At 33.3% G+C, this 17,467-nt stretch overlaps 1 protein-coding gene across 2 annotated transcripts in view; it reads right to left on the bottom strand.

Annotated features, from left to right (window-relative positions):
• The window catches only part of LOC111637199 (GMP reductase 2-like), a 44,931-nt gene extending 27,770 nt beyond the window's left edge, over nucleotides 1-17,161 (bottom strand). Inside the window, exons 1-3 of one of the 2 annotated variants that reach the window (XM_023382629.1) lie at nucleotides 16,970-17,161; nucleotides 16,770-16,889; nucleotides 7,808-7,891 (exon numbers count right to left, since the gene is read on the bottom strand). In XM_023382629.1, coding sequence (XP_023238397.1) covers nucleotides 7,808-7,891; nucleotides 16,770-16,889; nucleotides 16,970-17,056 — 291 coding nt within the window. In that variant the 5' untranslated portion in view covers nucleotides 17,057-17,161. The remainder of the gene's footprint in view (nucleotides 1-7,807; nucleotides 7,892-16,769; nucleotides 16,890-16,969) is intronic. The other variant, XM_023382630.1, reaches the window with a different exon arrangement.
• Between the last annotated feature and the right edge of the window lie 306 nt (nucleotides 17,162-17,467).

Raw genomic sequence — 17,467 nt, 5'->3', positions numbered from 1 at the left:
TTAAAAAAATAACTGTAGTAAGAAAAACAAATGAAAAATGCGAACTAATGTAACGTCGTATGGTGAGTTTTTGTTCGTATCGTGGAGCAAAAATATGTTCGAATTTCATGTCATATCCTGAAAATTTCGTATGCTGGGGCGTTCGTAACCTGAGGTACCACTGTAGTGGCATCTGGCTGTTAGGGTGCATCTATGCAGACACAAATTTAGAGCGAGCGAGAGGTTGCAAGCGATTTAGTTTTCACAAAGGAAAACCATGCACAAACAAGAAACGAGAAATAATGCTAGCAAGAGCAAATTTCTGGTTCTCGCACATATCTGACAGGTTTTGATATTTATCGTGTCTCACCTCTTCTTGCCACATATTCTCGCTCGCTCGGAAAATTCGCACACTTGCGTCTGCATAGTCGCACCCTTAGTTGGGGAATCTTCTAGAAATTGCTAGCAGTTTCTAACAGTTTGTTTTCATTGCAGCTCTTTAACAACCAGTTATTTGTTTATTATTTAAATCCTTGGTGGAACAGTCTACTGTTTATTTACTTTATGGATAGCTCAGGAGAGTCTAGTCAATAACATTCCACTAACTTTGAAGACTCCATTATCAAGTCTGCTGCTTTGCAGCAGGGGAGAATAATAGACTTGTGTCCAGAACACACTACCAGCACAGTAAAGGAAGAATGGCTTCAGATCAGAGAACAGGCCTCTCTGTTATTTGCTGCCATAAACCAACTATATGGGATTGTCTTGGAACTATGCAACAATTCCAAGAAAACAAGCGTGAAGCAGAGTTCTATCAGGCAATCATATGCCGAGGTTACAAAACTCAACACATGCCCCAGCAGCACTACTAGGGTCATATCAAAAACCCTTTACAACAAGGTGGACACAGAATAAACTGGGGGTAACCATGCCCTGCTAATCTACTTGAAACAAGGGGAACAAGATATCAATGTGGAGGAACTTAAAAATGATATACTTGTTATAAATGTTTACCCTGAAGATCTGCAGATGGAAGCCAAGTCATGTTAAAGGGAATGGACTGTGCCTAAGAGTGGGAAGCTCTACAGAAGGGGAGAAATTAAGAATGGCAATAGAGAACATTCCCACTATAAAAGAAAATGTAAACTGTTGAATGACAGAGAAAAGGAGGCCTTGGGTAATCCTCATAAATATCCCTAACTCTGTAGAAGACGACAAAGTCATGAAAATGATTTATAAACAAAACAGATTGCTTTGGAATAACCTAACATGGAACTATTTTGCCAACCAGTGCCAAGTTAGCTTCACCCTGTCAAATGGAAGAGTGCAGGAGGGATGCCACCACATCATTCTCATGGTATCTCCAACGATTCGAGATACACTAATTACAGCAAAGCATATTTCCATCTCTTGGGGAGCATCAAAGTTGATGATTACATACCCCTGCTTTGTTGTTACAAATATTATGGATTTGCATATATAGCAAAAGACTGCATCGAATTACAAAGATGTAGGCATTGTGCCAGGAGCCACTGTTTCACTGAATGCACCAAAAGAGACGAAGTCCCCTGCTGCATAAATTGCAGGCAAACGAACAAAAGCCTATCAAAAGAGCAAACGATACCAACTGACCACGCACTTTACAGCCAGGAATGCTCAATAACCAAGATGATGAAGACCTTAGCTTGTTAAACGAACCAATTATGGTCAGTAGGCTCAACTGTATATCAAATTCAAGTAATAAAAGTAATAACACCTCACACAGGACTCCCAACATGAGTAATCCTGCTAACAATACTCAGTTCAAACTGAATATCCTTCAAATCAATGTCCAAAGATCTTAGGCTGCCTCCTCACTGGTGATAAAAATGGCAGAAGAGCATAACATGGACATTATCCTTTTACAAAAACCATACCATGTGAAAAAGTCAATCGTTCATTTTGCAGGATGGAATGTCCTTCCTCTAACAACACCAGCAGTGGGACAAAGATGGGCATCCTCTCTTGCAACAAAAACAAACACCGTCTACTGCCCGGAACTGTTGACTATTTACGCCATCACTACCTATATAATACACAATAGCTTGATTATCTATCTTACTTCTGCCTACTGCTCCCCATTTGAATCCATTGACCAGCTTATCCAGGATTTACAGATAATTAGTGACAAAATTGGCTCATTTCCCTGGCTGATTGGGGAGGACTTAAATGCAAAGTCACCCATCTGACACAACCCAGAGGAGGATGGCAGGGGATACTGGGTGAGTGAGTTTGCATCTAGGAACCAACTAGTTTTGCTTAACTCCAGCCACCTCCCCACTTTTTTCTGTGTGAGGGGAAAAAACTGGGTGAACATCTGTTTTGTCAACCACTGGGCACAACCCAGGCCCGCCGTAAGCGGGTGTGCAAGGCATGCACCGCACACGGGCGGCATGTCCAGGGGGCGGCAAATCGAGCGATCGGTCACATAATATTAAAAGTCATTGTCATAATACCCACCCTACTTATAGCATAAGAAATGTCTTCGCTTAGAGAAAAAACGCCGACTGGCGCGCAATTACTATATTCTTATTTATATTATAGTGTTAACAGCTCCTCTATTGGCATTTATCAGAATTAAGATGCAATGCGAAACGTCTGTCGGCAGGTTGAACCATCCAGCGGCACCCGAAAGCCAAGTAGTACCCATAGTCATGCTCTATGACAGAACTGACAGGACTGGCGAAAATAGGGAATCCCCACAGAGCTTCCTTCTCAGTTTGTACTTGTACACATTCGAATACTTCTATCGCATATCAAATCGCAATTATTTTGTTAATAGAGAGGTTGTGGCAGACGTTTTCAACGCAAAAACGTGTACGTTGGACGTTCAGTGCCGCTTTCCTATAAGCCTAGAAGTTTGACAACGGTGTTTGGATAGTCAGTGGAATCATGCTTGACGTCCCAAACACCATTGCCAAACTTCTAGGCTTATAGGAAAACAGCACTGAACGTCTGATGTACACATTTTCGCGTTCAAAACATCGGCCGCAACCTCTATAATAATTCTTCTGACATGGGTCTAAGTATAATTAATGATATTTTAACTTGGTTAGGATTTAAATCTGAAGCTTAAAGACGATTCGAGTAGTGAAGCAGACATTGACGGTATTGATTTGTTTAATGAAATCAATATTTTAAAGTTGCATTTTCCATAAAACCAGTCTAATGATCCACAAACCCTATTAGAATATCTTTTTACTATTTAATTTCAACATTTTCAAACACAGCAATAGCACTAAGAATATTACTTACATTGCTGGTTACAGTTGCATTTGGTGAAAGGTCCTTTTCAAAGTTAAAAATTATAGAAAAACTATTTAAGATCAACAATGCACCAGCAAATACTAAGTAATTTAGCTGTAGTTTCAATTGAATATGTAATCTTAGACAGCTTGGATACAAGAAAATTGATAGCAGATTTCGCAAACATAAAGGCAAGAAGAGTTCAATTTCTGTAGATAAATATTTATATGGTTTTACATTTAAATAAACAAAAATAATTTAGTAATAATAAATAGTTTTTCTTTGTAAAGTATTTATTTTTTTTCACACCCTTATGAGACAACACTAAAGAACCTTTCTGGCAAGCTCAGCGTAGGTAGTCGTAGTTAAACAGGGGGCGTCATAATCGGTATTGCACACGGGCATTCAAACAGCTAGTGGTGCCCCTGGCACAACCCCTATTTTAGAATCCACTGACTGGAACTTACTATGGAGGAAGACAGTATGCACAATCACAGATAAATCAAAATTGTCATTAAAAGCAATGATCCTGCAAAGAAAGCCACTAAGTACACCAGCAAATCCACTGACTGGAACTTACTTGATTAATTGTTTAACACTTACTGGGCCAATCCACTTAATGGGCTAATCCATGAACTAGCTGATATTAATGATGTGGACAAGCTGGCAGAGCATCTTAAAATGTAAACTATCATTAATAACTTTTACACAAGAGACTCTATAAATAAAAATGACTACAAATTAATTCTCTGTTGTTTATTTTTACTAATGAAAAGCAGTGGTGTTTCCATGGAAGCTGTGGAAGTGCTGCATCCCTTGTATTTTCTAAAATATAAATACATATTGTGCAATTATTTTCATAAACAAGTTCTTACAGCTTTGTTTCATGGCAATGTATCTATTTTAAAATTAAAATAAATAACTGTTTATTTTTGTCATTTCCAGTATTTGTTTATAATTTTTATGCTTCTCTATCATCAAATGTCATTGCATGCCACTGACGAAAAGATATACACAGTATAAATACAGTAATGTAGTAATTTTTGGAAAAAGTTTTAAAATTAAAAAGCTTGTTTAATTTTGAAAATATGTTTATAAAAAGCATAATTATTATTTTAAATTATATTCTGTTGTTTGAATTATGTTAGAACTCTACTATATGCAAGTTTACAAATTTGATTTTCATTTAAAGTTTTCATTCTTGATAACACTTTAATCCAGTGATTCCAAATTAGTGTTCCACAAATATTCTATGGAAATTCAAGGGTACTTGATTATTGAAAACCACAAGTGTTTATTTTTGTTAAATTTTGAAAATTATTATATTATTTGAAGTGTATTCTATTTTTATTATTAATATAGTCAGTTTAATGTTCAAACTACTTAGCACATCATATCACGGTCATAAATCAGATATTTCTTCAATATAAATATATTTTATATATGTATGCCCATGTATTCATTTATAATAGAAACTTGCATTTGCTGGTGATTATTAATGTTGCTTTCATTTTGTAACAAAGTTACTTTGTATCAAAGCATGGTATGTCAAGTTTGTATAGTTTGTAAATAAAAATAGATTGTTTGCAAATATCTTTTCTATTGGCAATTTTAAATCAGATATTTCTTCAATATAAATATATTTTATATATGTATGCCCATGTATTCATTTATAATAGAAACTTGCATTTGCTGGTGATTATTAATGTTGCTTTTATTTTGTAACAAAGTTACTTTGTATCAAAGCATGGTATGTCAAGTTTGTATAGTTTGTAAATAAAAATAGATTGTTTGCAAATATCTTTTCTATTGGCAATTTTAAAGGCTTATTTATGAAATTAAGATTGTATTATCTTATTTAAAGCAAGATTGTATTATCTTATTTAAAGCAAAAATTGCTTTACAAAAAATATTTTTTGTAAAGCAATTAAAGCAAAATTTTTTTATAATCAAAAATCTAACTTTAAAACAGATTTGAGAACCAATGCATTAAAGAATTAAAAACACCATAAATATATCACTCATAAAACCAACACCAGCACATAACAAGATAAAGGGCACTTATAAGTATCTCCCTGATGTGTTAGATCTAACGCACTTGATGATGCACTCATCCTTCTTCGAATACAAAGATGTCACCTACCTACAGATGAGGGTGTACCTATGGGTAGCCCAATATCCAAAAATGCTTTGTGAATTAGTGGCCAGAAAACACAAGAATGCCATATTACCTAAATTTCATGAGGACATAGCATTGTATGTCAGATACATTGACGACATTCTCATAGTATGGAACAAGGTGCCCAACCTGGATTCAGTACTTAAGTATTTAAATGATAATCCCTATGGCCTGTCACTAAAAGTTGAACAAGAGAGTCGTACGACAGTACATTTTTTTTATATCAACATTAATATGAAGCATGGTCATCTGTCCAGCTGTGTTTTCCATAAAAAGTCATATACAACTCTATTTATATCTAACCATTCACATGACCCTTATTGTTACAAAGTCTCTGTTTTTCGATCTCTGGTAAAAAGGGCCCTCACACATTGTTCGGAGCAAAATGAAAAGAAAAATGAATTATCTTGGATGAAGGGCCTAGCAACACAGCATGGATACCCATCCTCTTTGGTCAAACATCTTATAAAACAATATACAAATAAGGGGAACAGAACTAATCTACATGTAGAATGAATGAAAGTTATCACATACAACAAAACATTTTCTAATATATACAGAGAAATAGCAAGGACCACTAAAATGCACATAGCATATTGACACATTCCAACAATCTTCTCTCTCATCAGAAATGATAAAAACCATAAACATGACTCATACTCTCCATGGGTTTATGCCATACCTCTTTACGATGACCAAGTTAACCGCTCATTAATATACATTGGAGCGACTGAAAGAGGTCTCTCATCATGAGGATGAAGGAACAGGAATATTCCATAAGAAAAAAGCTGACAACCACAATGTTAGCAATGTATGCGGGTTAGTGAGGAAGTCCGGGTTGAACTACAGAACGCAAAATTGGTACACGGTGTCGGATAAAACACGACTCAAATACCTTGAAGCACTTGAGATCTACATGCAATTAAACAGGAAGTCGCTATTAACTTCAAGGAAATGGACATGCTATCCACAGCATGGCATGCCATTTTTGAACTAGATTCTGCTGACATAAACTTGCAATAATGAAAATTTAAACTACAAAGGATATTAAGATCATAGTAATTAACATGAAATTAATTGATCATTTATTCGTTTGTTGTTTGGATGATATACATATTTTGAAATTTTATCCTGAACATATAAATTTTAACGTAATGTATTTGAATCATGTAATCAATTCAAACTTTTAAAAAACACACTATTTTTGTTAGCTGTTTGTTCAATATCATATATACCTGAGGATGTCTATTTCATAAAGATGAAAACGCTCGTAAATTTTTCCTTTTTTTCTTGNAATTGATCATTTATTCGTTTGTTGTTTGGATGATATACATATTTTGAAATTTTATCCTGAACATATAAATTTTAACGTAATGTATTTGAATCATGTAATCAATTCAAACTTTTAAAAAACACACTATTTTTGTTAGCTGTTTGTTCAATATCATATATACGTGAGGATGTCTATTTCATACAGATGAAAACGCTCGTAAATTTTTCCTTTTTTTCTTGTTATGTGCGGGTGTTGATTTTATGAGTGATATATTTATACAATCCCAGTTTTTGAGATACAGTAATACCTCGACTTACGCGAACCTGGAGTTACGCGATTTTCAAATCTCGTCAATTTGTCTTTTGTTTGAGCGCCACGCAACTCTTGATTACTCACTTCCCCCACACTCAGCTTACATGTTCGAACGTGTCGCACAGAATCAACACATAGCTACAATTTATTTTGTGTTATTTATTTCTGTGTTGTTATATCTACAGAGATTTGAGAGACTCTACGTGGTGATTTCTTATAACCGTGAATGAATCAAAAGACGAGATAAGATTAACAAGAACATTTATTAACTTACATACATCCGACTTGGATTTTACATAAACTGCGAAATTATACCCCGACTTATGCGAATTCGACTTATGCAGTTATCGCTCGGTCCCACCTATCACGTAAGTTCGGGGTATTACTGAACTTACGTGATAGTAATAGTATATTGAAGATGACAACACAAATGCTCAAAATATGTGTATATATATATATATATATATATATATACACATATTTTGAGCATTTGTGTTGTCATCTTCAATATACTATTACTATCACGTAAGTTCAGTAATACCCCGAACTTACGTGATAGGTGGGACCGAGCGATAACTGCATAAGTCGAATTCGCATAAGTCGGGGTATAATTTCGCAGTNTTTAATTGAAATAAGCTACAATAATAATAAGAAATAAACAACTTATTTATTTTGAAAAATATGACTGAATCATTTATAAAATAAACCATCTTTTAATTATATTATCAATTATCATCATTATCATTATTATATATATACACTAAAAGAAGAAAACTAACCTTTAAAACTTGTGGATTATTAGCTGCAAACTCTTTCCATTGATCAATTGAATAATGCTTATGGATGGCAGTGAACAGTCCATACTAATAAAATACAAAAATTATTATTTGATATATAACTAACAGAAAAATACAGTCAGTTTTAGAAATTAAAGAAAAACTTTTCATAATCTATAATTAAATACATTTCATGTTTAAAAGAATAATGACTCATTATTAGACTGACCATAATTTATTGACACTAAAACAGAATGGCATTTGCAGCTGATAAATAAAAGTCCTCTTATTAAAATTCCATTATTATTAATTATTATTAAAATTATTATTATTATTGGAAATTTGTTAATATATTATTATACTGATTTAGCAGCATAAAAAATACATAAATCACTCAAAGCTTTTGTTTTCAAAAATCTAATAAAAGAAAAACTGTATTTATTACTCAATTCTCCACAGAAGCTAAAACCTTAATTATTACATTAAAAACACTTCAAACACTACTTCCAGCAGATAGCTTCTTTAGCATACAGATGTTTTTGGTCTCTTAATTAAGTGGTCCCCCAGGTATAAAAACAAGTTTGATTGAATTGAAGAGATTAAATAAAATTTGGCCTGATTGGAAACAGTTGAGTTCCTACACATTTGAAAAAATTTTTAAAAAGCTGACAACCAAAGTCCAAATAATAAAAGTTCAAGTTAATATTAGAGTATGTCAAATTTGATGCAACCTAACTTTAACCTTAAACTTTTATTATTTGAAATGTTTTTATATGTTTTGAATCTGAATTGAATTTTTGAATATGTTGGACCCAAATCAAATGGTATCAATTGTCAATTTTTAAACATTTTTTCAAATTTATAGAAACACAACTCTCACCTGGCAAAATTCATTCGATCTTCTACCTGAAGAGGGCCATTTAAAAGGCTGAAAATTTATGTTGAAAAGGCTATCTACTGGAAGTGTTTTTAAGGTAATAATTATGTTTATTGCAACATATCAAATTTAATAGTCATGTTGATTTAAAGGTTTTCCAGGATCAAACAAAGTATATTTTTCAGATGAACTTACTTTGATTAATAAATTCCACTTGGTCACAATTTTATCATACCAGTTATCACATTATAAGTCACAATTTTGCTTTATAACTAGCATTGATTTCATGGCTTCATTAATTAATTAACATTGACTTCTATTTTGACCACAGAAAATTCACAGTGAATACATTCTTTTTACAGAAGATGTAGTTTCAGGAAAACAAAGTACTAATTCTATCAAATTATTCTGGAATTCAAAATTGGTTTTGTGCATTTAATTAAATATTTTGATCCATCTATCAACTACACCATCTGTCGAGAAAGTTCTGCGACAAATTTTTATGAGAGAGACTAGTAGTACTGTCTAATCTTTTAATTAAAACTTTCATATTTAAACATGAAAGTTTTAATTAAAAGTTATTTAAGAATGCTATTGTCAGTCTTTTTTCTATACTACACTTGTAAAAATAATACTTTTCCATCTGCTGTCCATAAGCTCCAAGATTTCTGATGTCATCCATTCCTCTCTTTCTATTCTCAATGAATCTGATGTCGTGTTCTTGTAAATGGTTGATATTGTACCTTATTTGATTCCTGATTTCATCTACTTGTTCATGCTAACAAAAATTTTGCTAACAAAAATTTATACTTAATCATTGATATAAAAAAATAACATATATTGCAAACCTCACATTATATTTTTCCATTTTCTGAAATCTAGTAGTAGTAGTAGTAATAAAAGGAACAAGGCAAATCGATATAGGTAAAATAAAAGACCCTGAAATAAGAAAAAAAATTGGTCTCAAATATGAAATGCTTGTTGAAAGAAACACCATCACAGCATGAACAAGTAGATGAAATCTGGAATCAAATAAGGTACAATATCAACCATTTACAAGAACACGACATCAGATTCATTGAGAATAGAAAGAGAGGAATGGATGACATCAGAAATCTTGGAGCTTATGGAAAGCAGATGGAAACATAAAAGAAACAATGAAAAATACAGAGTTAAATAGAATCATAAGAAAGAAATGCAGAGTTGCAAAAGAAAAATGGATGTCCGACAAATGTAAAGAAATAGAACTGTTACAAGAAAAGTATGACACATTCAACATACATAAAAAAGTAAAAGAGATGGCGAACCAGCACAGAAAACAACCTGGATCAATTCTTAAAGACGAGAACAATAACATTGTCATAGGCGTCAAAGAAAAACTGAAACAATGGAAAGAATATATTGAAAAACTTTTTGATGACAGTAGACCCAATAATCCACCACCGACAACTGATATTAACGAGGAAATTCCCGAGATTACAAAACACGAGGTTGTTTATGCCATAAATATACAAAAGAATGGCAAAGCTACAGGGAATGACAGAATTCATTCTGAGATCCTGAAAGCTATAGCAGAACAAGAGGGTACAGGATTGAAATTACTAACAGAATTCTTCAATATTATTTATAAATCTGGTAGAATACCTAGAAGTCCACCTTCATTCCTCTACCCAAAAAGATTGGTTCTTCTCGGTGTGATGACTATCGCTTGATAAGTCTAGTGTCGCATGTGCTCAAAATCTTAAAAATCATCCATAGACATATATACAGGAAATGTGAACTAGATACTGATGAAACACAGTTTGGATTTTGCAACGGGCTTGGTACACAAGAAGCACTCTTCTGCTTAAATGTATTAGTTCAAAGATGCAGAGATATGAATGCCAATGTTTATGTCTGCTTTATAAACTATTGTAAAGCTTTTGACTGTGTAAATCACCAAAAAATGATTGAGATCTTGACATCAATTGACATTAACAAAGGCAGTCTGCATGTCATCAGTGAACTGTACAGGCATCAAACAGCAGAGGTCAGACTTGAAAAAGAAACTTCTGAAACCATGTTAATTAACCTATTCGATGTTGAAATTTTTATTTGTTGCCTGTGATGCCATGTTGAATTTTTGTCAATGTTAAACCTAAAAAAATTTTTTTTTTAAATAATAATCGTGTTTACTGTATTGTAAAAAATTATTTTTTTATGTTTCACAAACAAAATAAATATATTGAATAATATAGAAACAAAAAAATTATATTTTAAAAGTTTATTTTAATATAAAAATTGTGACGCTTAGCGACATCTCGTATCAAAAACGTTCCAATGTAAACACGAAAATATTCGGGATTGTCCACGCAGGTCAATGAGGTCAACATGAATATTTTCGGGAACAATATAAGACAGGTTAAGAGAGGAGTATGTCAAGGTTGTGTGTTACCCCCCTCCTCTAATATATACTCAGAGGTCATATTCAAGGAAGCGTTAGAAGACAGTAATTGTAGGATCAAGGTAAATGGCAAATTAATAAACAACATTAGATATGCAGATGATGCAGTGGTTATAGCAAGTAGTTCCGAAGAATTACAACAACTGATGGACCGTATTGTGAAGTACAGTTAACTGCATGGTCTCTCTATGAATTTTACCAAAACCAAACTTCTTGTGTTCTCAAAAACAAGAAAAAGTGCAAATCTTGTCACGGAAACACTATCTAGCAAGTATTATCTCTCAAATACTTCAGTACAATAATAAACGAACAATGTGATCAACATAAAGAAATAAGAGCAAGGATCGAACAAGCCAGAACATCGTTTATGAATATGAAAAAGTTTTTTGTTAGATCTGAATTGAGTTTATGTCTGAGGATTCAAATGCTAAGGTGCTATATCTTCTCCATCCTGCTATATGGATGCAAAAGTTGGACTCTGGACTCCCAAACTGAAAAAAGAATCGAAGCTTTTGAAATGTATTTGTACAGAAATACTTCGAATATCATGGGTGCAAAGGATTACTAATATTGAAGTCCTGAACCGCATGAACAAGCAAAAAGAACTCCTGCTGATCATCAAAATTAGGACAACACAGTACATAGGTCATATAATGAGAGGAGAAAAATATCAAATTCTTAGACTAATATTAGAGGGCAAAATACAAGGAAAAAGGTCTATTGGAAGACCAAAGAATCAATGGTTGAAAGACATTACAAGGTAGTTCAGGTGTACATCTATGGAGATATTCAGAGCTGCTATATCAAGGACAACGTTAGCTATGTGGATTGCCAACCTTCGACAGGAGTAAGTAGTAGTAGTAGTAGTAGTAGTAGTAGTAGTAGTAGTAGTAAGTACTTTACACAGATCAAAAACTTTTGCTAGCAATTAAACCAGCAGTTGTCAGTTACAAGACAAACTTAAACTAACAAGAATTAATAATAATATTACTACTTCATGACTCATACAGATATGTTCAAATTTTTTGATGTGTACTACTCATAGGTCATTGGGCATATCTGAGTTAAATTAATTAAAAATAATAGGAGCAAAGTAGCCTGATTTAATCTGGCAGTAGTTTGGCATACTACTAAAATATTAGGCTTCGAGGTGTTCACATCTGAACATTTTAATAACATTCTTTTAATTCAAAATTTTCCCTATTACAATAAAATAAACACTTTTTTTTTAATTTTCAAATTAAGAAATACATGAGATTAAAGGCAAAGTCAATTTGATTATACTTCTTATTTTTATACCTTTAGTAAGATCATGATGATGTTATAAAATCATATACAGTGGAACCCCGGTTAACGAACTTAATCCGTTCCGCGACTCCGTTCATTAACTGAAGCAATTTTTCCCATAGAAATTAATGCAAATGCAATTAATCTGTTCTAGTCTCCAAAATTTTTGTCATTTTATTTGTAATATACAGTAATTTTCTTTGATGAGAATGTAGGAAAACGTAGTATCTATCATTACAGCAACAAACATGTATACTTTGTTTAATAAAATAGCACTGTATATACCTGTATATGCAACAAACANAATATACAGTAATTTTCTTTGATGAGAATGTAGGAAAACGTAGTATCTATCATTACAGCAACAAACATGTATACTTTGTTTAATAAAATAGCACTGTATATACCTGTATATGCAACAAACATGTATACTTTGTTTAATAAAATAGCACTGTATATACCTTCGTTTGTTGTAGTTGCTGGCAGAAAAGTGGAGATATATGAACCTTAATGCTTAGAAAGAGAATTCCCTCCAAAAAAAAAAATAATGGTTAGCACTTCATCGGAAGATTCTTCGAGTCGAAGTCTCTTTTGGGAAAAAAACCCACCAGTGGCTAAGTGGTCTTCGTACCTTGAACACGGGGAGTTCGTTCGTGGGTTTGCACCTCGCTCAGACAGGCTGGCCACATGGAGTTTTCCGGGATTTCTCCACGTCTGTAACCCCTAAATAGAGGTCAGTTTCCCTTAAAAACACCTACCAGAAGGCATTCCCCCTAGTCAGATCGCCCAAGTGTTGCGTTGTCATAACTTAACAAAGAAACAAACTCTTTACGTAAGGAACAAGAAATTGATCTAAAGTTGATAGTCTTACTCTTTTAATCAAAATTTTTCTCAAATGCGATAGCGCATTGCCGTTTATATTGCGTTGTCGTTTTCTAATGCCACTATGACTTTTTTCTTTCTTTGATGCCATATTGATTAAATATATAAATCACAAAATTGAAAAAAGAAGTATAGCACAAACACTCGGAAAAGCAATGTAACACCCAACTTAACTCGCACATACCTAACACCAACAAAAATTTGACACAAAATACTGTTACGTTCATTATCCGAATTTTGTTTGTTATCTGAGACAAAATTTTTGCAAAATAAAAGTTTGTTAACCGATTTGGTCATTAACCAGGACATTCATTAACCAGGGTTTCACTGTATCATCATCTTGATTAGGTATTTTAAGAATTTTTTAAATTTTCTTCATTTAGGCAAATTATATATTCCCCATGTTAATGTATATTCTGCATTTTTCCCATTCAAAAAGTCTCTATTTTGGGGGAAAAAACCCCAATCTGGCAACCTTGTCTTTAGCACTTCTGCTTTAATTCACAAGAAAAGTAGCAGACTACATCCTTAACATGTTCAAATGTTTCTGTTCATATATAAAAATATGCAGTAGACAAAAATAAGATCATTAATTAATCTATTGAAGTTGAGATAACAATACTAAGTTAAAAAGAAAGTACTCAAAGTCAAAATAAAAAACTTCAAGTTTCATTTCTTAGAATTTAGTAAATTGTTTGACTTTCTACATAATAATGAATTGATAAATAAATAGAACAAGTTTAATAATAAATATTAAATGAAATTATTAAGTAAGTTATATGAGGTAATTAAGTTTGCTAACGTGTTCAAGATATTCACGTATTTGAATATTTTAAATCCTGTTAAAATCCAAATTTGAAGCAATATTCACTCATCTCTAATATATATATATTGTTAAGAGCACTATCATATTTAAAATTTAGATTGGAGCTTATAGGATTATATTTTTATGGGAATGATGGAACAAACCCTAGACAGGATATATACAGTACTATGCTAGATCAAGGGCAAGGCATAACTAGAACTGTGAAACAAGTTATTAATATATCTAAGCACAGTTCAAGAATTTAGTATGACGTTCCATGACGCAATGTATGTGCCATGTCAGGCCCTAATGTTTTGAAGCTCTCGTATACTTAATGTGGCAGTACAACCCACACGCAAGAAAATACTACTGGCACATAAGTACCCCATTCATTCACCACTTTATTTTGCAGACAAGTTCCAAGTATAGAGTCTGAGTGCAAGTTACTCACGCACCGCCCTGGTGGAAAATATTTACATAACACATACAAGAAAAATCCGAAGGGTTTCTTCTCCATTTGAACCCTTAAAGTGGAAATAAATGAGACATTCATTTATTCACTATTAGAGAAGATGCAAATGTTCTACTTTAATTATTATTTACCTGCAATTGTAAATAGTATTTAAGTATTAAGTGTAAATAGTATTAAGTTCTTTAGTGTTTTAACAATAAAAAAATTTCATTCACTTATAATTGGTGGCTGTAGATTTACTAATACTACACAAACAAATATTATTTTATCTACATATGGAAGAAGTGAAATGGGTAATCTACAGTTCAATATTTCAAAAATTTTAATTCTACCAATGGCTCTCTCAATGTGAATTCTTACACGAGCAATTTTGTATGTTTCGTCCATTTCATTACCACTAAACTGCTTTTAATTTGGTTTAAAACAATCATTTGTTATAAACAAATCTGGACTTCTTCCTCCATACCTACTAGAAAGTAAAGTTATAAGTCCTGATGGAGCAATTCCAATTAAATATTTTATAGTATAAGCAGATTTATAGTAACTTAATGTAACTTATATGTAACTTATTTTCCCTAGACAATTCATAAACTCTAACAGGACTGGAAGCATGTCTAAAAGTAAATTGAAAACATTGAATCCTACTGATGTTAGATCTTTTAAAAATTATCATCATGAAAATTTGCTACACCACTAAAATGACATGACCTATGATTTTCTCCACATCCTTTTGAAATCATTTTAACATGGGAAACTTGAGTTTCAGAAACATTGTTACTAGTCATGCAAATAAAAATTCTTACATCTCCAAACTGTTCGTTTGTAGCCTCTGTTTGAGTTCCAAAGTCACGTTTTTGTTTTTCTTTAGGGTCTAAAAAATTGTCTTCAATTGCTACATCAAAGTGTCTTCCTGCTTCTTCTTCAAATAAAATGTTCCTTCTGTTCATTAGGCATTTATATCTCTTCATTGACTGTTCATGTCCACAATTTTCTTCATTGCTTTTTTTTTTCAGGATAGATTGTTGGATTATAAATTTGGACATCTTGGATCTTCACTTTTTTCCCATCTATAAAATGCATACTACATATCTGCACTGATTTAGAGAGTAGCCATTGTGATCTGTTTTTACTAAATTTACAAGGATATTTTTAGAAAATTATTCATGTCAATTTTTTAAAAATTAACAATTTGTATTTCTTACTTTTGTCTTTTAGCAAAATTTATCCATATTTGGCACCTCTGTTTAAGGTGTGGACATGCCGGAAAACAATAAAATGAAACTTTTGGCATTACATGTTGAGTGTTTGCTAGTGTATTAGAACATACAAACACAGAACAATTTACATTTGATTTACCCATGTTTAATATTATAACTCAAATATAAATTAAAAAACAATAAGAGATTTACTGTACTAGGTATCGTTTTCAGAATCTCTCAGATACAACGCATATGCATTCTTTAGAGAACTCCTATGTGTTACGTAAATATTTACCACCGGGGCAGCATGCGAGTAACTTGCACTCAGACTCTATTTACTAATTTTTTTCAAGCCTACGTATTTTGTGTGTTGTGACTATTGCAACTACGTCTATGACACGTGTGATTTTGTTTCGTCTATCATTGCAACGAACCACTCCGTCTGTGATTACAGTACAGTAGTGGTATATTTTGTGTGTCGTTTTCTACCATCGTCCGAGGCTCGTATTTGTAGTAAGAGGCAGAACATTTTACATTTATACTTTTATCCCGTTTACGCCACTGGGTTAACTCTACGCGAATCAACAACAAAAGTGAGACTCCTCTGGTCAAGGACCGGCATTCAGAAAAGACCACTGGCACTTCCAAACGAAAATTTGTGGCAGCACCACGCTTCCACTTCGTCCAACGCCCAACCTGTCGGTTTGAAAGCACTTTCAGAAAGGCGAGATCTCCATCCACCAGAGCAGTCCGACAGCACCTAGAAAGCAAACTGCATCTATTTTCAATAATTTTTTTCTCTCGTCTTTGGGTTCTGGCACGAGTTCGATTCTACTTTAAAGTCTCCAATAAAAACGTAAACGTACGAGTGTAAATCAAATTTTACATTACCGACAATTGTTTCTACCGCATAAACAGAAGCCGGTACGAAAAACTTTTGCATAATCAAACGATGCGACGACACGAAATTTGCAGGGATTTATTTTTATTTTCGACTCACCTTGGAAAGAGTAATTGCCATTTCGAAAGTTCCGACGGTGTCCATGTTGGCGGCGATGACGGGAATGCCTTCGTAACATTTTTCGGAGTTTCGAAACTTATAGGAACGATTTAAGTCGACCTGAAGAGGCAAAAGAAATCTGGTTAGCTACACGCCGGAGCAACAAGAGCAGCGCCAGTAACCATTTCGCCTTCCATTACTTCGCTTCTGGTCTTCAGCGTGCTTCTCTTGGGTCTTAAAAGTACGTCTTTAAAGTCCAATTTAATGTCATTGTCGATTCTGGGCATTTTACTGCTTTAATTTCCAAACGCAACGCTATATTGCGGAAACAAGCAGAAGCTGGCTGCTTCCGAAAAGAGAAGTGTTGCCAGACCGCATTACCGGCCAAAAAAACTCCAGATTGTCCTTCTTCTTGTTACTGTTTCATATGAAAACTGTCCTTTACCGGATGTTTCGATAAATAAACGCTGAACTTAATTTGAGAAATCGGGAGATTTCGACATAAAATAGACGACAAAAATAAATCCTTTTATTAACCAAATTTACGTCGTTCGTCGTCGTATTTATCGGTTCTTGGTCGCAAACTCCGAGTATTTCCGATGTTTACCGTTTCGTCTTCTATCTTCGTCGTTTTCCGATTCTTATTTTCCGAATACACATACTGTACTCCGAGTCTTTCTTACCGTACTGTATCCGAT

Source organism: Centruroides sculpturatus, unplaced genomic scaffold, assembly GCF_000671375.1.
Source record: "Centruroides sculpturatus isolate CEXI.00-Female unplaced genomic scaffold, Cexi_2.0 scaffold900, whole genome shotgun sequence".
Lineage (NCBI taxonomy): Eukaryota > Metazoa > Arthropoda > Arachnida > Scorpiones > Buthidae > Centruroides > Centruroides sculpturatus.
Note: the sequence above shows the minus strand (reverse complement) of the source record. Positions and strands in the feature narration are given on the sequence as shown.